Source organism: Hylobates moloch, unplaced genomic scaffold, assembly GCF_009828535.3.
Source record: "Hylobates moloch isolate HMO894 unplaced genomic scaffold, HMol_V3 SCAFFOLD_2, whole genome shotgun sequence".
Classification (NCBI taxonomy): domain Eukaryota; kingdom Metazoa; phylum Chordata; class Mammalia; order Primates; family Hylobatidae; genus Hylobates; species Hylobates moloch.
The window spans coordinates 16584650-16602023 of record NW_026652277.1 but is presented as its reverse complement, the minus strand read 5'-3'; the positions used below and the strand labels follow the sequence as shown (position 1 = coordinate 16602023).

Genomic DNA, 17374 nt, shown 5'->3' with positions numbered 1-17374 from the left:
TGTAAATAGTTAGACCAATCACAATACAGGTTATCAAGCCAAAACATGACCTAAGTGATAATAAACTGATTTCAAATTCAACCACAAAGGTACATGAAAAGTAAAAGGATGGAAAAGGATGCCATGCAAAGTTTAACCAAAAAAGCAGGAGTAGATATATTTATATGTGATGAAGTAGACTTTAGAGTACAGAAAATTACAACAGAAAAGAGGAATCTTACGTAATATATCAATCCACCAGGAAGACATAATGATCCTAAATGTATATGCACCAAACAACAGAGGCACAAAATACATAAAGCAATAACCGATAGAGCTAAGAAGAGAAGTAGAAAAATCTTCAGTTATAGCTGAGGACTTCAACACTCTCCTCTCAGTAACTGATAGAACAACTAGACAGATAATTGCCAAGGATATAGAAGAACTCTACAAAACCATCAGTCAATAGGATCTGATTGATATATATATATATATGTGTGTGTATATATATAAATATATGTGTATATGTACATATAAATATATATGTGTGTGTATATATATAAATATATATGTAAAATACACCACACAGCAACATCAGAATACACACTTTTTAAGGAACTCTTATAACATTCCAAGGTAGATCATATCCTGAGACATCAAAAAACCTCAACCAAGTCAAGGAATTGAAATACAGAGTGTGTTCTTTGACTATATTAAAACTGAACTAAAAAACAAAGCAGAAAGAATATCTTATTAAGCACTGAGCTGAGCTGGAGAGAACTGAGCTGCCAAGTGTTGGAGCAGCTAATTAAAACAACAGGCCACAATGTGAGTAACAGTCCTGTCTTTCATCATTTTCTGCTGTGGTGTAAGAAGCCAAACAGGAGAAAGCTCTGTCTCCCACAGTCGTCCATTCTTTCCCATGGGAAGTGCCTGGTAAGGATCGGATGGATCAGTGTAGATGTAGAAATGGTCTCATTGCCAAGTAAGCCCCAAACAAATATGTGCAGTATCTGGGTGCTAAAAATAATGAAATGCTGGTGTAGACCTAAATGAAAGAGACAATCATATTTATGAATTGGAAGACTCAACGTAGTAAAGATGTCTCTTCTCCCCAACATGATGGATAGGTTTAATACAATTCCTATCAAAATTTCTCCGAAGTCTTTTGTAGGCATAGACAACTTTTTCCACAACTTATATGAAGGCACAGACCCTTCAATGGCTAAAAGAATCTTGGAAAAGAAGAATAAAATGGGAGGAAGAATTCTACCTTACTATTTACCTAGGCTTTACTTATCTTAGTTACAGTAATCAAGACAATGTGGTATTGGTTGAAAACCCAGATGAAAACGGAGAACCTAGAAATACACTCACACAAACATCCTCAATTGATTTTTGACAGAGGTGCAAAAACATTCCAATGTAGGAAGAATGGTTTTTTCAACAAATGGTACTAGAACAATTGAACATCCACAGGCAAAAAATATGAATCTCAACCTAAATCTCACATTTTGTAGAAAACCTCACTCAAAATAGATGATAGACTGAAAAGTAAAATATAAAACTTCTAGAGAAAAAAAATAGCAGATGTCTTCAGGACCTGGAGATAGGCAAAGAGGTCTTAGATGAAACAGCAAAAGAATGATTCATAAGAGAAAAGAAAATGATAAATTTTACCTCATTTAAATTAAAAATCTTGTGCCATGTGAAATATTTTCGTGCAGTCTGTAGCCAGTCTGTTCACTTTCTTCACATAGGCAATGTACTACTATGTAAAATATATAAAGAACTCTCAAACTCAGGAGTAAAATACAAACAATTCTATTAGAATATGGGCAAAAGACATGGACAGATATTCCACCAAAGAGACTATACAGATGATAAATACCAGAAAAGATGTTGCAACATCATTAACTTCTGGAGAAGTGTGAATTAAAACCACAGTGAGCTATCACTACACACCTATTAAAAGACCAATATTTACCAATTGCATAATATTTACCAATTGCACTCTGGGCATTTATCCGAGAGAAATGAAAACTATGTTTACACAAAAAACTTGTTTACGAATCTATATAAATAGCACCTTTATTTGTAATAGTTGAAACCAGCACTAAGGCCTTTCAACAGGTGAATGGTTAAACAAATTGTGGTACTTGCTTACCGTGGAATGTAACTCCTGAATAAAAACAAACTATTCATAGATTCACAATCTGGACAAGTCACTGAGGGATTATGCCAAGTGAAAAAAGGCAATCTCCAAAGGTTACATACTCTGCTGTTCCATTTATATAATATTTTGAAATGATGGTGTTTTAGAAATGGAAAACAGAGAGCCAGAGGTTAGAGAGAAGGCAATGTAGGAGTAAACTGTGTGTGGTTATAAATAACAAGAACAACTTAGGGATTCCTGTGGTATTGGAATTTCAGTATCTTGAATGCAATTGTGTACAACTTGTATATAACTTAATACACACACACACACACACACACACACACACACACGAGTTCAAGTAAAACTAGGAAACTGAGTAAAATTGGTGAGTTATATCAGTGCCAGTAACCTGGTTGTGATAGTATACTATAGTTTTGCAAGATGTCAGTATTGAGGGAACTCAGAAATGTGTACAAGGAATTTCTCTGTATTGTATCTTACAAATGTATATGAATCCGCAATTATTTCAGTAAACATTTGTTTAAAAAAATAGTTGAATGATAAAATATAACCTACAACCTGACTGAATTGTATAGAACACTAAGAAAAATCAGAAAGTTTTTGACCTGATGACAATTAAGTAACATTTTGTAGGTTCAATATAGTTTTGATGAGTCCTCTGTCATATAGCCAATGAAATGAGTTCTTGATAGGCAAGGCAGAAATGAATATTGAATAACTCTTTACCATCGTCATTACCATTATCATCATTATTATTAAACTTATGTTCCTAGGCCAAAAAGTAGAGATGTCAGATCTATAATTAATGACTTCAGAAAAGTGTAAGCACTTAAGCATTCTTGGATTCCTTCATTAAAGAACTTGAGGCTCTTTATTAAGTTTTAGCCCTTCTTACTTTGCCTGTTTAGTAATGTTTGTAAAAATATAGTATATGGCCCAGGCATGGTGGCTTATGCCTGTAATCCCAGCACTTTTGGAGGCCAAGGCAGGCAGATCACTTGAGTCCAGGAGTTTGAGACCAGCCTGGGCAACATGATAAAACCCCGTCTCTACAAAAAAATACAAAAAACTAGCCAGGCATGGTTGCACGCACCTGTAGTCCCAGCTACTTGGGAAGATCACCTGAGTCCAGAAGGTCGAGGCTGCAGTGAGCTGTGATTGGGCTACTGTGCTCCAGCCTGAGTGAGAGTGAGACCCCGTCTGAAAAATATATAAATATATACACATAATATATATATAATTATATATCATATATATACAGATTATTAATAAATTATGTTTATAGTTTTATGAAATGTGGATAAAAAGCTGCCATATACTGTTTCCTTGGATAGATTATTAGGGGTAAATCTAATTAGAGGTCATTAAGTAAAATCGAGTGTGTGCATTTTTTTCCTGACATATTTATTGATCTTAGGCATTTGGCAGAATATTTGCAGTTTTGTTCTCAGTAGGTCCAGCGCCAGGCACCTCCCTTATCTAATAAATGGCTAATATAATTTGTCTTCAGTAGGATGACTAACAGCTGGATACCCAGTGCTTAAAAATCAATTGAAACAATATGGCTTTAAAGAGCTGTGAATTATTAAACCAATGCTATGAATCAGTGCTATTGCACATCTCTTCCTATGGACTGATTTCCCAATAGAAATGTTTTTAATGACTTGATGTTTTATTGCTGTGGGTGAGGAATATCCTTGAAAAAAGATGTATTTGGAATGAGTAATTTTGTATCATTCCATGTGAATAAAATGTTGAATAGTCAAGTAAGATTAATACACATCCAATTACATCCTTGATTGAGATAATTCTCTGTTGGGAGAGAGGTCTTGTGCACTGTAGGATGCTTAGCAATAGTCCTGGCCCCTGCCCACTAGATACTACCCATCACACCAAGTGTGACAATAGAAAAATGCCTCCAAACCTTGCCAGAGGTCCCAAAATTGCTCCTAGTTGAGACCTCTGAACTAGGACGAGCTTCTGTGGTTAATATGTTTAATGTTTTTTTTTTCCACCAAGTTATGTATATTCATTACCTAATATGCATACTTTCCTTGAGTGACTCAATATTGTAGATAACCATGATCTCTCACCTGAACTAGGGCAAAACCTACCTGCCTGTTTTCCGGCATCCTTTCTGACTCCTATTTTCCGAATTGTAATGTTTTCCAAAAACCAAGCTTCCTGGTGGCTCCTTGCTGTATTGAGGACAGTGGCCCGAGTCTCTAACGTGTCCTGCAGCCCCCTCTGCAGCCTTCCTCACCCCTTCCTCCTTGCTTTTCTCTCTGTTCTCTGAACTAGCCATGGCCCTTCCTGCCATTGGGGTTCCCTCGGCGCAGGCTCACTTCCCCCAATTAGGTAAAGCCAACAATTATACATTCTCAACAGCCCCATCATAATGCCTTGTTTATAGCTGGAATTTTGCATGTGAATTTATGATTCTGTGATTAATGTCTCTGTTTTTCCCTGGACTGATAAGAATTGGTTTGATTTGGAATTTTGGTGCTCAGCATTTATTTCCCAGCAACTGTTTTTTGCATAAGTATATAAATTCAGTCATTCGAGGTGGCCAGACCAATTAAGTGACAGCCCAGGTCTACTTGGGAGTTGCCAACCAAATCTTTGGTGAATGCCCCACACTGACTGGATGTCAGCTTTTCGTCAAAATGGACCTTACAATTCCACACAGCCAAGAAGTGTTCTGATTTATTCCAGTTCATGCTGATTATACGTATACTTGGAATTCATGCCCACTTTCTTCATGCACCACAATGTGCCTCTTGCTTGCTGGTGTTGTCCAGTTGCGACCACAATTTGCTATCTTCCCAGGAGCAGGGCTGAGTTCCACCTGGCTGCTCCATCTCCCTCAGCACCCGGGAAGCTCGGCTAGGTCAGGGCAACTAAAAGTTAAGAGGAAACCGAACAGTGATCCAGGAAGCTGGATTTTTTTAAAAAAAATCACCACCCAGCTTTGCAAAAAGGAATGCCATCTCCTTAGAGAAGTCAAGAACGGGACGTGCTATTTTAAAAGCAGCTTTAAAAAAATTATTCTCAAAAGAAAATACTACAGATTTGTCCGTGTTTTGTTTACTTTTATGCTTAGTTCTGTATACATGTGAGTGCCATTATTTTGAAACCTATGTGCATTAAAATATTGATGGGAAACCCTTGAGCATTAAAGTTCTGTGTATGTCCCTGCTAGGTATGGGCAGGAACTGAGGAGGTCGACAAAGCCCTGCTAGCCACCGGCTGTGGGAACGTGGCTCCGGGTCCTGTTGTCACACCAAGTAACACATTCACTGCCGTCTTCCAGTCTCAGGAGGCACCAGCTCAGGGCTTCTCTGCGTCCTTTGTTAGCCGTAAGTAGCCCTAAGAACCAAACCCAGAGGTCTTTGAGGGAGTGTGGTTGTCACAGGCAGGCAGGAGTGGCTAAACCTGGGGGTATAGGGGAGGATGAGTCACCTAATCCCGAGAAGACACCTTTCTTCCAAATAGCAGTGAGAACAGAACTTAATTGAGAAGTGATATAAAAGCCATGAGGGGCACTAGCCAATGTCTAGAAATAAGCCTGGCACCCAGAGTGGGCTGATATTGGGCAGAAGTGCAGGTGGCTATTTAGCAAACAACCAGTGTGGCTGGCCCGTGGCACCTTGACCACAAAATCCTGTGGAGGGGCTTGAAACACATGCAGATTCCTGAGCCTCACTCCAGGCCTGTCTGAATTCAGAATTTCCATGAGCGAGGTCTTTCATGTTTTTTTTTGTTTGTTTGTTTGTTTGTTTGTTTTTTTTTTGAGACAGAGTCTCACTCTGTCGCCAGGCTGGAGTGCAGTGGTGCCATCTCCACTCACTGCAACCTCCACCTCCCAGGTTCACGCCATTCTCCTGCAACCTCCACCTCCTGGGTTCAAGCTATTCTCCTGCCTTAGCCTGCCAAGTAGCTGGGACTACAGGCGTGTGCCACCATGCCCAGCTAATTTTTTTGTTGTTGTTGTATTTTTAATAGAGACAGGGTTTCACCGTGTTGGCCTGGATGGTCTCGATCTCTTGACCTCGTGAACCACCCGCCTCGGCCTCCCAAAGTGCTGGCATAAGCCACCGTGCCCGGCCGGTCTTGCATGTTTTAACTGTCATCCAGAGGGTTCTCATGCTCAGTCAACTTTGGGATCAACTTTGGGAGCCAGTTTCTTTGGGAATGTTCAAAATTAGGAAGGATGGATCTCCTTTTCTAGCTACTGTACACTATTAGATTCGTGGGAAATGTAGCAGTTTTCAAGTTAGAGAAGCAATGGTGTGCTCCTGTTGGCTGAGTTAAATCAAGTGTAGCCACTCATGGCAAACCACTGTTTAGGGAAAAGTTTGAGGAAAGGAATTAGAGGAAGTAATACAATAGACGGGTTTTTCAGACTGAATCAGAGCGTGCTGGAAAGGAAGTACTGAAAGACAACCCCAGACCAAATCTTAGGTCTGCAGGTGGTCCACTGTGTGAGTGTACACGTGTGTACTTGTGTGTGTTTTAATGTCAATTTAAAAGGATAGAGATATTTTCATGCTTGATAGATCAGAGAGTGAAGTGGATTAACTAGTCAATGGTTATATGAAAACAAATCATTTTAGTGGTGAAAAGCTATTTCTTTTTGTTTCGAAAACCAGGGATGCATGAAAGAATTTGGTAAGAGGTGGGATTAATAAATCCAGCTAGTTTTAAAAAGCAACCATTGTTTTGGCTAGATTACAATGGTAATGAAAATAGCAGTTTTCTAATAATAAGACATTTTAAAAACATTAATTGTGTAAAGTACTAATCAAGTGCAAATCATTTTTTATCCATTTTATTTCTTTATCTACGTGAACCATATTCGATCTTTGCTCATTTATCCTTTCTTAATATCTTAATATTAAGGGATTTGCAGTAGATTTGTGGTAATATTTTGAGTACTCAGTGCATAAAACTCTGCAGCATTTTCTAAAAATATATAATGTTCTTATTATGCACATATGTGTGTTTTTAAATCAGAGCTTTATTCTCTTCGTTCTTGCTTCTTCCATTTGGAATATCTCAAGGAACTATGTCTATAGATAATTTAGGAAAATGCCTCTTTCCTTCACTGACAAAATAGATACATGAGAAAAAAATGGTTTGATGATGACTTTTTGTTCTCACATAGGATGTGGAAGTAATTTCACTGGCCCTTCAGGTTACATCATTTCTCCAAATTACCCAAAACAATATGACAACAACATGAATTGCACCTATGTCATAGAGGCTAATCCTCTGTCAGTGGTCCTCTTGACTTTTGTGTCCTTCCACTTAGAAGGTAAGTTTATTCTTTTAAAAAAATTGTTTAATTAACAAACAAAAATTGTATTTTTATGGTGTACAACATGTTTTGACATATGTACATGTTGTGGAGTGGCTAAATCCAGTTAAGTAACATGTCCACTCACTCATATACTTACCACTTTTTGTGGGGAGAGCATTTAAAATCTCTCTTAGCAATTTTTAAGTATTCTGCAAGTAATCAAGTATTTCAGGTATTCAACCTTGTTATTAGCTATTGGCACCATGTTGTACAGTAGATCTCCCAAACTTATTCCTCTTAGCTGAAATTTTGTATCCTGTGACCAGCATATCCTAAATCTCCATTCCCACATACCCTACCAGCCTCTAGTAACCAACATTCTACTCTCTGCTTCTATGAGTTCGACGTTTTTAGATTCCACATGCTAGTGAGATCATGCAGTATTTGCCTTTCTGTGTGTAGCTTATTTCACTTAGCATAATGTCCTCCAGGTTCATCCATGTTGTCACAAATGACAAGATTTTATTCTTCTTTAAGGCCAAAGAGTATTCCATTGTGTATATCTACCACATTTTCTTTATCCATTCATTCACTGATGGACACTCAGGTCTATTCCACGTCTTGGCCATTATGAATCATGCTGCAATGAACACGACAGTACAGATAATCTCTTGGACACACTGATTTGATTTCCTTTGGATCTATGCCCAGAAGTGAACTTCCTGGATCATATGGCAGTTCTATTTTTAATGTTTTGGGAAACTGCCATGCATTTTTCCATAATGGCTGCACTAATTTACATTCCCATCAAGAGTGTACAAGGAAGAGTTCCCTTTTCTCCACATCCTTGCCAAAACTTACCTCTTCTCTTTTCATAATAGCCATGGAATATAAGTTTACTCTTAAGTAAACTCTAATTGATTCCTCAGAAATGAATGAGGAGTAAGTAGAGGCAGAAGTCTAAAACTCACCATTTAAAGGAAATACTGAAAATATGTTACAGAGTAGATTTAATGTAAACGTGATTAAAATTTCATCCAATTTTTAAAGAATACAAATATTATTCTATGTATTCCATCTAGAAGTAAAAAAAATAGTGAAAGAACTTTAACAACACAAGTATTGCATAAATTGCTTAAAGAAAATGAGTCTGAAACGTTTCATGTTAACATAGCTTTTAATTTATTCACTTGCAATTAAAGTTTATACACATACGTGTGCACACACACACCCACATTCATGCACACACAATTAACCAAACCAGTGAGAGAAACTGTCTTATTGAGTCAACATAGGTGTTCGACAAATATTGAATGAGTGAGTAAATTAATAAAATTAATATAGGCTGGGCGCGGTGGCTCACACCTGTAATCCCAGCACTTTGGGAGGCCGAGGTGGGCAGATCACCTGAGGTCAGGAGTTTGAGACCAGCCTGACCAACATGGAGAAACCCTGTCCCTACTAAAAATACAAAATTAGCCAGGTGTGGTGGCGCATGCCTGTAATCCCAGCTACTCGGGAGGCTGAGGCAGGAGAATCGCTTGAACCCAGGAGGCAGAAGTTGCAGTGAGCTGACATCACGCCATTGCACTCCAGCCTGGCCAACAAGAGCGAAACTCTGTCTCAAAAAAAAAAAAAATTAATATATGTGCCCTGCTTTTAGTAAATATTACCATTGGTGTTCTTTCTTCTGCTCCATCTTGGTCATCTTCATCTTCTCAGTCCTGACTCTTCAGTGCCTAAGTTCCTGGCCACAAGTGTCCTCTGTGTTCATTCTCCCACTCTAGGGAATGGGCCATTGGCAGAGGGAACAGTAGAGATGCTGATTTGGGCTGGGCTTTGACTGACAATAGACACAACTTGGTGTTTATTGGAGGCTTTGACACAGTGGAAAGGAAATTCCTTCAAATAGATGGGTATTTTCAACCACTCATAACCGTATTCATTTTCTTTTTACATATCAGCTTTCTATTTCTAAACCACAATTTATCTGCAGATTTGTGAAGCTACCTCAGTATGTTCGAAATTTCTTACTCTTGGGTTAGTCTCTCATGGCAGTGAAAAGTTACACTCTGCAAAATGTTCTATAGCATTCAACATCTGGGAAATGTATGGTTTATAAAAATGACGTGTCAGAACTCCTAAATGGATAAATTTAACAAAGCTTGTCTCACTTAATCCTTTTTCCTATGACCTCACTGCCTTTTCATACATCTCTGCAGTTGTAATTTTTAGCACATGAGTTTGCTTAAAACAATGCCAAGTGTAAATCAATGTATGTCACTGTAAAAATGGAATATAAAGTGTCGTCTTTTCAGCATTTGCTAGCACAAAATCCCAGTACCATAAAAAGATGCCCATGATATATGAAGGCTTGAGGGAGGGTAAAATTGTTTGTATAAGATGATCCAATTTTCTTTTTAAAATAACATGTGTGGGAATAAAATCTATAAGGCTATTAACCAGTACATTAAGAGTTGTCACCACTGTGTGATAGATTTATTCGAGATGCTTATTTTCTTCTTTATAGCTTTTGTGTTATTTTTATAATTAGGACAATTATTTTAATAGCAGGGGAACAACATGTGGCTTGAATATTGTGTTTGTGCTCATTAAGTTAAATAAACAGTGCATCTCACAAGACCGTATCATTCAGATTAAGAAAGGAGACTCTAGTAATTGTACTACAAAGCCACAGAAAGCACTGCTGATACCAGTGGTATATGTATTATTAGAAGAGACCCTATTGTGACCTGAGACAGCTCCCTGAGCTCGGTTGATCAGATGAGATGAAGGGGAGCAACCCTGGACTATCTCAGTATAGTACAGGGAAAGTGAGCACAGCATTTAGGATGGATCTTAATGCCAGGTCAGCCACTTACTGCTGTTCAAGTGACTTTGTGCAAATTACTTCACCTTTATTTCTGATACTTACTTATATAAATAGCACTTTGCTATATGTGTGTGTGTGTCTAATATATATTTATGTATAATAGTAGTTCTGAAAGTCAGATAATGTTAGATTGATTTCTGCTTCCACTAATGGATTTGCCAATCCTCACTCAGTTGAAGACTGATTCTTTTCTAACATGATATCCTTACAACAATGCCTTGTGACATTTCCAGTGTTTAAGTGTTCAGCATTTTCAAACTGCTGCCTGAGTAATTTCTGGCTATAGATTCATTGAATTATGATGATTCCCCAAAAGGGTGACATTAATCAAATTTATTTTGTAATTAGGTTCTTGTCCTTAACCACATCAATGCTGACATTTATTGAATACCATCACCAAGCTAGAGATTCGCTAGCTACAGTAAAAGTAACCTTTCCCCAGCCCTTCTAAAGTGAGCCTGAGGGATTCATATGCAATGTATTGTGATGAAACTGAGAATTGCTCTCAAGGAAAGTCATAGCTTTATTGAAAGAGCCTTGGCCTTTCTAGCTGCTATAGGCCCTTGGAACTGTTTCTGAGAGACTCTGATCAAATGGCTAAGCATTTCTGAGCCCAGGATCCCAGCAGAGCCAGTGTTGACTTAGGTGGTGATGAAGGCTCTAGATCTGTCATCTTGGTGGACCATTAGCACAAAAGGTGGGATTGGCAAGGAACAGATAGGGTATCCCAGGCTACAAAATACTGTGAGGAAACAGACTTGTCTCTATGTGGCGTCTACTAAACATTGACAACTGCTTAGGGAAGGTTTTACTATGAAGGGAAAATTACAGATTGTTGAACCACACGCAACTCTTGGGTTACAAAGGCTCGGTGACCTACTTTCCGCTTACCACAAAGTAAGTTGCTCCAAGTTTAATGTTGTCCTAAATTTCTCTAACTTTCTCATTGCTTTTACATTTCCAATACTGGACATTCCACGAACTACAGACCATTGATGTTTGTCCTCATTTTGGAATCTGGTATTATTAAATAACTGCTTATTTTATTTTCCCAAATATTCAACAGTCCAAAATTTTGTGTTCTCGTTATTCATGTGGCCAACTAGATGCCCTCAATCTGCTGCTAAAAAAAAAAAAAAATTATAGATCCAGTTTTCTTACTTCATAGATAAAGCACTTCATGAGGCAAAATGAAGCAAGCCAGTGCCTTCTAAACCTTGATTATTCTTTCATTAAAATTGGATAGTAGGCCGGGCATGGTGGCTCACGTCTGTAATCCCAGCACTTTGGGAGGCTGAGGTGGGTGGATCACGAGGTCAGGGGGTCGAGAACATCCTGGCTAACACGGTAAAACCTTGTCTCTACTGAACAAAATACAAAAAATTATCCGAGCATGGTGGCGGGCACCTGTAGTCCCAGCTACTCGGGAAGCTGAGGCAGGAGAATGGCGTGAACCTGGGAGGCGGAGCTTGCAGTGAGCCAAGATTGCGCCGCTGCCCTCCTGCCTGGACAACAGAGCAAGACTCTGTCTCAAAATAAATAAATAAATAAAATTAAAAAATAAAAAATTGGATAGTAACATTAATTCACCTTGGTGATAATGAGGAATTTAGAGATTCTCAGTTTAAAAATTCTACATGCAGTAAACTGTAAACTCAGTGTTTCTCAGATCCAGTAATTCTTGACAAGCATTGGAGGGTGGAGCAGCACTTAGCTCATGAGATGGAAGCACCAAAGGGACACATGCCTTTGCTCATTGTCCTCCAGAGATGGCTTCAAAGCCCCAACAGGAGTGGGCCCAGATTCACACCTAATATTTGCCTAAATTCTCTTTGATTAACTGAAGTTCCAGTTTATGGGTTATATCTAATACAAAGCTTAAAGAAAAAAAGTAAAAAAAAAAATAGTTTTAGATTTTTCTTTTTGGCTTTTTTTCCCCATCAAGAAGCACAATAAATGAGCTTTGTCAGTTTTCTTTATTTCCTCCTATTTAAATTTTTTAAAAACTGGTATTGCTCAACTACTGTTTGTTCTCTTTGCTTTCTCAGTTGTTTCTAAAGAACTCAGAATGTGGTCGCCTTCCACATTACTTTAGAAAAACGTGGGCAGTGGTCCTTTTGAAATGTTTCCTACTGATATTTTATTCAATTGGCAGAGCACTGGAGCAGATGGTGTAGTTTCTGTGAAATCCCTTGTTTGCCTGTGTTACACCCCAATTTGCTTTAATTTGTTTGGCCTTCATGCGCAATGGAACTTAGCTGTATACTAGTACATGCTTCCCCCTCCTCTGAATCATGCCTCCATAGAGGAGACCAGTCTCCCAGCTACTCAGGGTAAAGTTAACAAGACAGATGATAGGTCTCAGTCACTGCTGCCTGGTAATTCATGTGCCTCTGCCAAGAACCCATTTCTTTCTTCCTTACTTCCTTCCTTTCTTTTTCTCCCTTCCCTTCCCTTCCCTTCCCTTCCCTTCCCTTCCCTTCCCTTCCTTTCCCTTCTTTTTCCTTCCCCTTCTCTTCCCTTCCCTTCCCTTTCCTTCTTTTTCCTTCCCCCTTCCCTTCCCTTCCCTTCCCTTCCCTTCCCTTCCCTTCCCTTCCCTCCCCTCCTTCACAGAGGTTTGTCTTTGCCAAATGGATACAACATGGTCGACTCACTCATGCAACCTCTCTTCCAGGTTCAACAATTTTGTGGTACAGGCACTAGACACCATGCCCAGCTAATTATTGTATTTTTAGTAGAGATGGGCTTTCACCTTGTTGGCCAGGCTGGTCTCAAACACCTGACCTCAAGTGATCTGCCTGCCTCAGCCTCCCAAAGTGTTGGGATTACAGGTGTGAGCCACTGTGCCTGGCCCCTAGAACCCATTTCTATTTCCTGAAAATACTTGATCTTATAACTACAACATGGAAATATCCCAAACAAAGGGTTTTCCCTCATCTCTAGTCCTCTTTAGTGTCTCTGCCCACGCCCTCCCCCAACTTTGGAGAAAAATTGTGGTCCCACTCTAAATCCCACAAGTTTATTCTATTTGTGGAATTACTCATCCTTAGTTTTCCTTCAGTTCTGTCATAGTTCTTAGAACTATGATGAAGTTTGGAATTAGACGTTGCCCAGTAATAAATCCCAGAAAAATAGAACAAAAAATTAAATTTTACTGCATGGCATAGAGCCTTCCCCATTTCAAACGATGAATATGTTTTAAAGTTTTTAGAAAGGATGGAAAATAGTCATAAAAACAAATGATAGGGAACCATTTTACAGCTCACGGATTTCAGTAGTAAATGTCTATCAAGTCACTTGTTGAAGATAAAGAATTACTGAGCTCCCGGTCCCATGACATGGACTCTAGTCCATGGAGAAAAGTATTGTTCGATTTCAGGGTGCTTCTCTTCCTCACAAGTTCACGTATATCTGATCAAATGCTGCCTCTTGGTCATAAACTTTGATATCCATCTTGCTCCTTGAAGAAGTTTTTCCAAACCTCAACTAAGTTTCCTTCTCTCCCTGGAAGACAATCACCCTAATTATGAGAGTTTTGTGTATATTTTGATTATACATGCAATTGGCTCGTCCAATAATGATGAGAAAGTGTTTAATATAATTATTTTCTGATGCCTTTAGTCTGTCACCAAGCACCTTCTCACTGAAGAATCAGGCTGATATTCTTGATCTAATGCAGTGATGGGATATATAGAACTTTAGAATATGATATATGTGTGTAAAGTACTTAATGCCTAGTGACACACATATCCATTGTCTTGCATATTACTTTGTTCATGTTAATTTTTGATATTTTCTTAGACTTTAGCTAATTTTACCAGCTTCTAGTACTATGTACATGTTTGATTTCTTTTGGACAGAATTTGAAAGGGCATAACATCCTACGTTAAAGAAATGACTACTAGAAAGAATACAATAATGTTTTAATCCATGAAATAAGTTGCCAGATACTATAACTTTTACGTTTTACTGAATCAGGCTTTGAGAAGCAGACTGTCTTACATAATTGGTTTAGTTAGTTGATATTCTATTGCCATCTACAAAAAATCTAAAATCCCTTCTCAACTTCTTGTGCATTTCCCCAACAAACTTCCTTATTGTTCAATATGGACATTTAATAAATTGTTAATGAGTTTTGATTATGTCTCGTACCACTACCATTTCATGAATGAGCTTTCTGTATTTCAACTAGTTCCTTTAATCAACTATTTGTCAACATAATCAACTATAAGTGACACTTTACCTTATGTTTCACAACCTTTTCACTGTTTTCTAAGACAACTGCCACTGTAATCATCTATATCATTAGCCCACAACTTAACAACTAACTCTTTCATACTTAACACATGCATAGCAGCCTATTTGATCAAATGTGGGACCAAGATTTCAATCCAGCATCAGCAATTTTTCCCTACATTATGTGATGTTGGTTTTATAACTTGATATATTGTTGCTAAATAATTTCTATAACTAATGCACAATTGTTTTATTCTCAAACTCATCTACTTTGAATTTTTTTAAATTCCAGTGGAGCTTTTGATGTCTTAAAGACAAATACTGAGGTTATAACTAAGGTACATAATATAATTTGGCAATATTCAAACCATGAATCTGAGTTTATTTCTTTTTTGTTGTCTTTTTCCAACATCATATTGCTTCTAATTACATGAAAAGGCCATCGAAGTTCAGTCTTTCATGCTTTCAACTTGTAGATTTATGCCCAATTAGAAATATTTCTATTCCAGCATTTTCAAAATAAGGGAATTCCTTGTGGTTAATTTAAAAATGTATATCTTGAATTGATACCTCAAGATTTCTGCAGGCTGAATAGAAACTTAGCGAAGGAGCTGAATGTATTCTTAAAATGATTTAAGAATGTGTGGTAACTCTTTAATGCATAGATATACCTTGTAAAAGTATTTGTCAAGATTCTTTGAGTGGCAAATTATCTTCAAAAGTTAGCTTAGATACAAAGTAGGGTTTATAAGAAGGATACTGGGTGATTTCATCTCATCAAAGGAAGGGCTTCTAGAACAAAGGAAACCAGGGACAAGAATCTGTCAGCATGCTCTCTCTTCCCCACTCTTTTTGCTGCTTTCTGCACAACAACTTCTTTTTCCCTTATGGCAGCCTTGCTTCCTTAATGTGTCAGAAAACATGGCTGCAGACATTTTTTAAGTTTAGTATCTTTGTCTGCTACCGTCGACTCTTACTCAGTTGCAGTTTGAACACATCTGATTGGCCTGGATTGGGTCTGATGCCATGCCTTGCCATTGATTGACTGGAATTATCAATCAATCAATCAACTGTGGTCAGGATGGTGGGGTTGTATAAACAACAGCAACAATGACTCTAATCATAAAAATATCTACCATATCCATTAGGAGGTTTTATGGCACAATTAACAGGAAACTTGATTAACCTGGTTTAAACACAAAGGAGCAATTCATTGGTTTTTAATTCTGGAAGGTTTCAAAGTTGGGTGTGCCTCAAATCTCTCAATTCAGCCTTTTAATTATGTCATCAAATATTCAGCTGTTTCTGTTTTTACTTTGTGCTACTCCAGTGTGAGCCTCACCCTAAGGCTGGCTCCTCTCATTGCTGTACGGGTGCTGCTTTCACAGTGGGTACTCCTCACCCACATCAGAAAGAGAGATGGCTTCTATCCCGTGGTATGCTAGAGTTGGGTTGCACCATCTTGCAAGAGTCAATTTTGCTCATCTATTCCTATTCTGCACTTAATGACTTCTTGTTAATAGCTTGAAATTGGCTATCGTGGGAGTATCTATACGATGGAAATTGGCAAATGCCACAAATCTCTCAGAGAGTTGGTTGTTATATTTACCAGCATACTACTGCCTCTATTCCAACTTCCAAATGTCAAACAAGGGTGTTGAAATTCACCTTTATTGGATTGGACTAGGTCACACGCCCACCTTTGAATCAAGGTCTATGGCCAGGAGACTTGAAATTATAAAGTAAGTGTGCATAATGATTTTGTCAGCATGCTCTTATAGGAAGAGTATTCTAACAGCAAACAGCAAACAAGATGTCTGATTTCAGAGTCCACTGTGCCATAGTATGTGCTTACATAAAATAATACAGTTTTGGTCATTCCCAATGGGGCATTTGTAAGTAAGTAAATTTTGTGTGTTGGGGTGATGTGGATCATTAGATATATGTTCAAGTTAGCATCGCCATGAAATAAAAGTATTTTGTTCTTGTGGTTTGTAAATGAAAATGGGAAAATATTTCACATTGTTAATCATCAGAGCAATTAAAATTAAATATCACAGTGAAGTTCCGTTTCACTTGCACTAGAATGGCTAAAATTAAAAAGACTGACAATGTCAAATGTTGGCATACCTGCAGAGCACTGGAAGTCCCACACACTCCTGGTGAGAATGTATACTGATGTAACTACTAGATATAGTTTGGCAGTTTCTTATAAAATTAAATACATACCTAATTTGGGGGCTAATTATTTCACTCCCATTTATATACCCAAAGGAACTGAAAGCATGTGCCCACTCAAAATCTCATGCATGAATGTTCATAGCAGCATTATCCATAATAGCCAAAAGGTGGAAACAAACCAAATGTCTGTCATGGATGGACTCAAAAACATTACATTAAGTGAAAGAAGCCAGCCACAAAAGGTCACATACTGCATGATTTTATTCATGTGAAATGTCCGGAGTAGACAAATCCATAGAGGCGGAAAGTAGTTTAGTAATTGCGTAGGGCGGGAGACCATATACAGAAAGGATGAGAGTGAAGTGATTGTTAATGGGCATAACATTTTCCTATGGGCAATGAAAACACAGAATTGGGAAAAATGTCAGATGCCAAAAATGTTGTGGGAGAGTAAGTCGGCAGCACCAATGTAGGGATCATTTGATAACCTGAAAAATAATCTTACCTTAGTGCCAGTATCTAACTTCTAAAAACTTATTCTGATGAAATAATGAAAAACGTCCTCAAATATTTATGTACAGGAATGTTTGTTTCAACAATATTT

At 38.0% G+C, this 17374-nt stretch overlaps 1 protein-coding gene across 1 annotated transcript in view; it reads left to right on the top strand.

The window, feature by feature from the left end:
* The window catches only part of CUBN (cubilin), a 308721-nt gene that overhangs the window by 237463 nt on the left and 53884 nt on the right, over positions 1-17374 (top strand). The window contains exons 55-56 of the mRNA XM_032164125.2: positions 5361-5517; positions 7326-7475. Coding sequence (XP_032020016.1) covers positions 5361-5517; positions 7326-7475 — 307 coding nt within the window. The remainder of the gene's footprint in view (positions 1-5360; positions 5518-7325; positions 7476-17374) is intronic.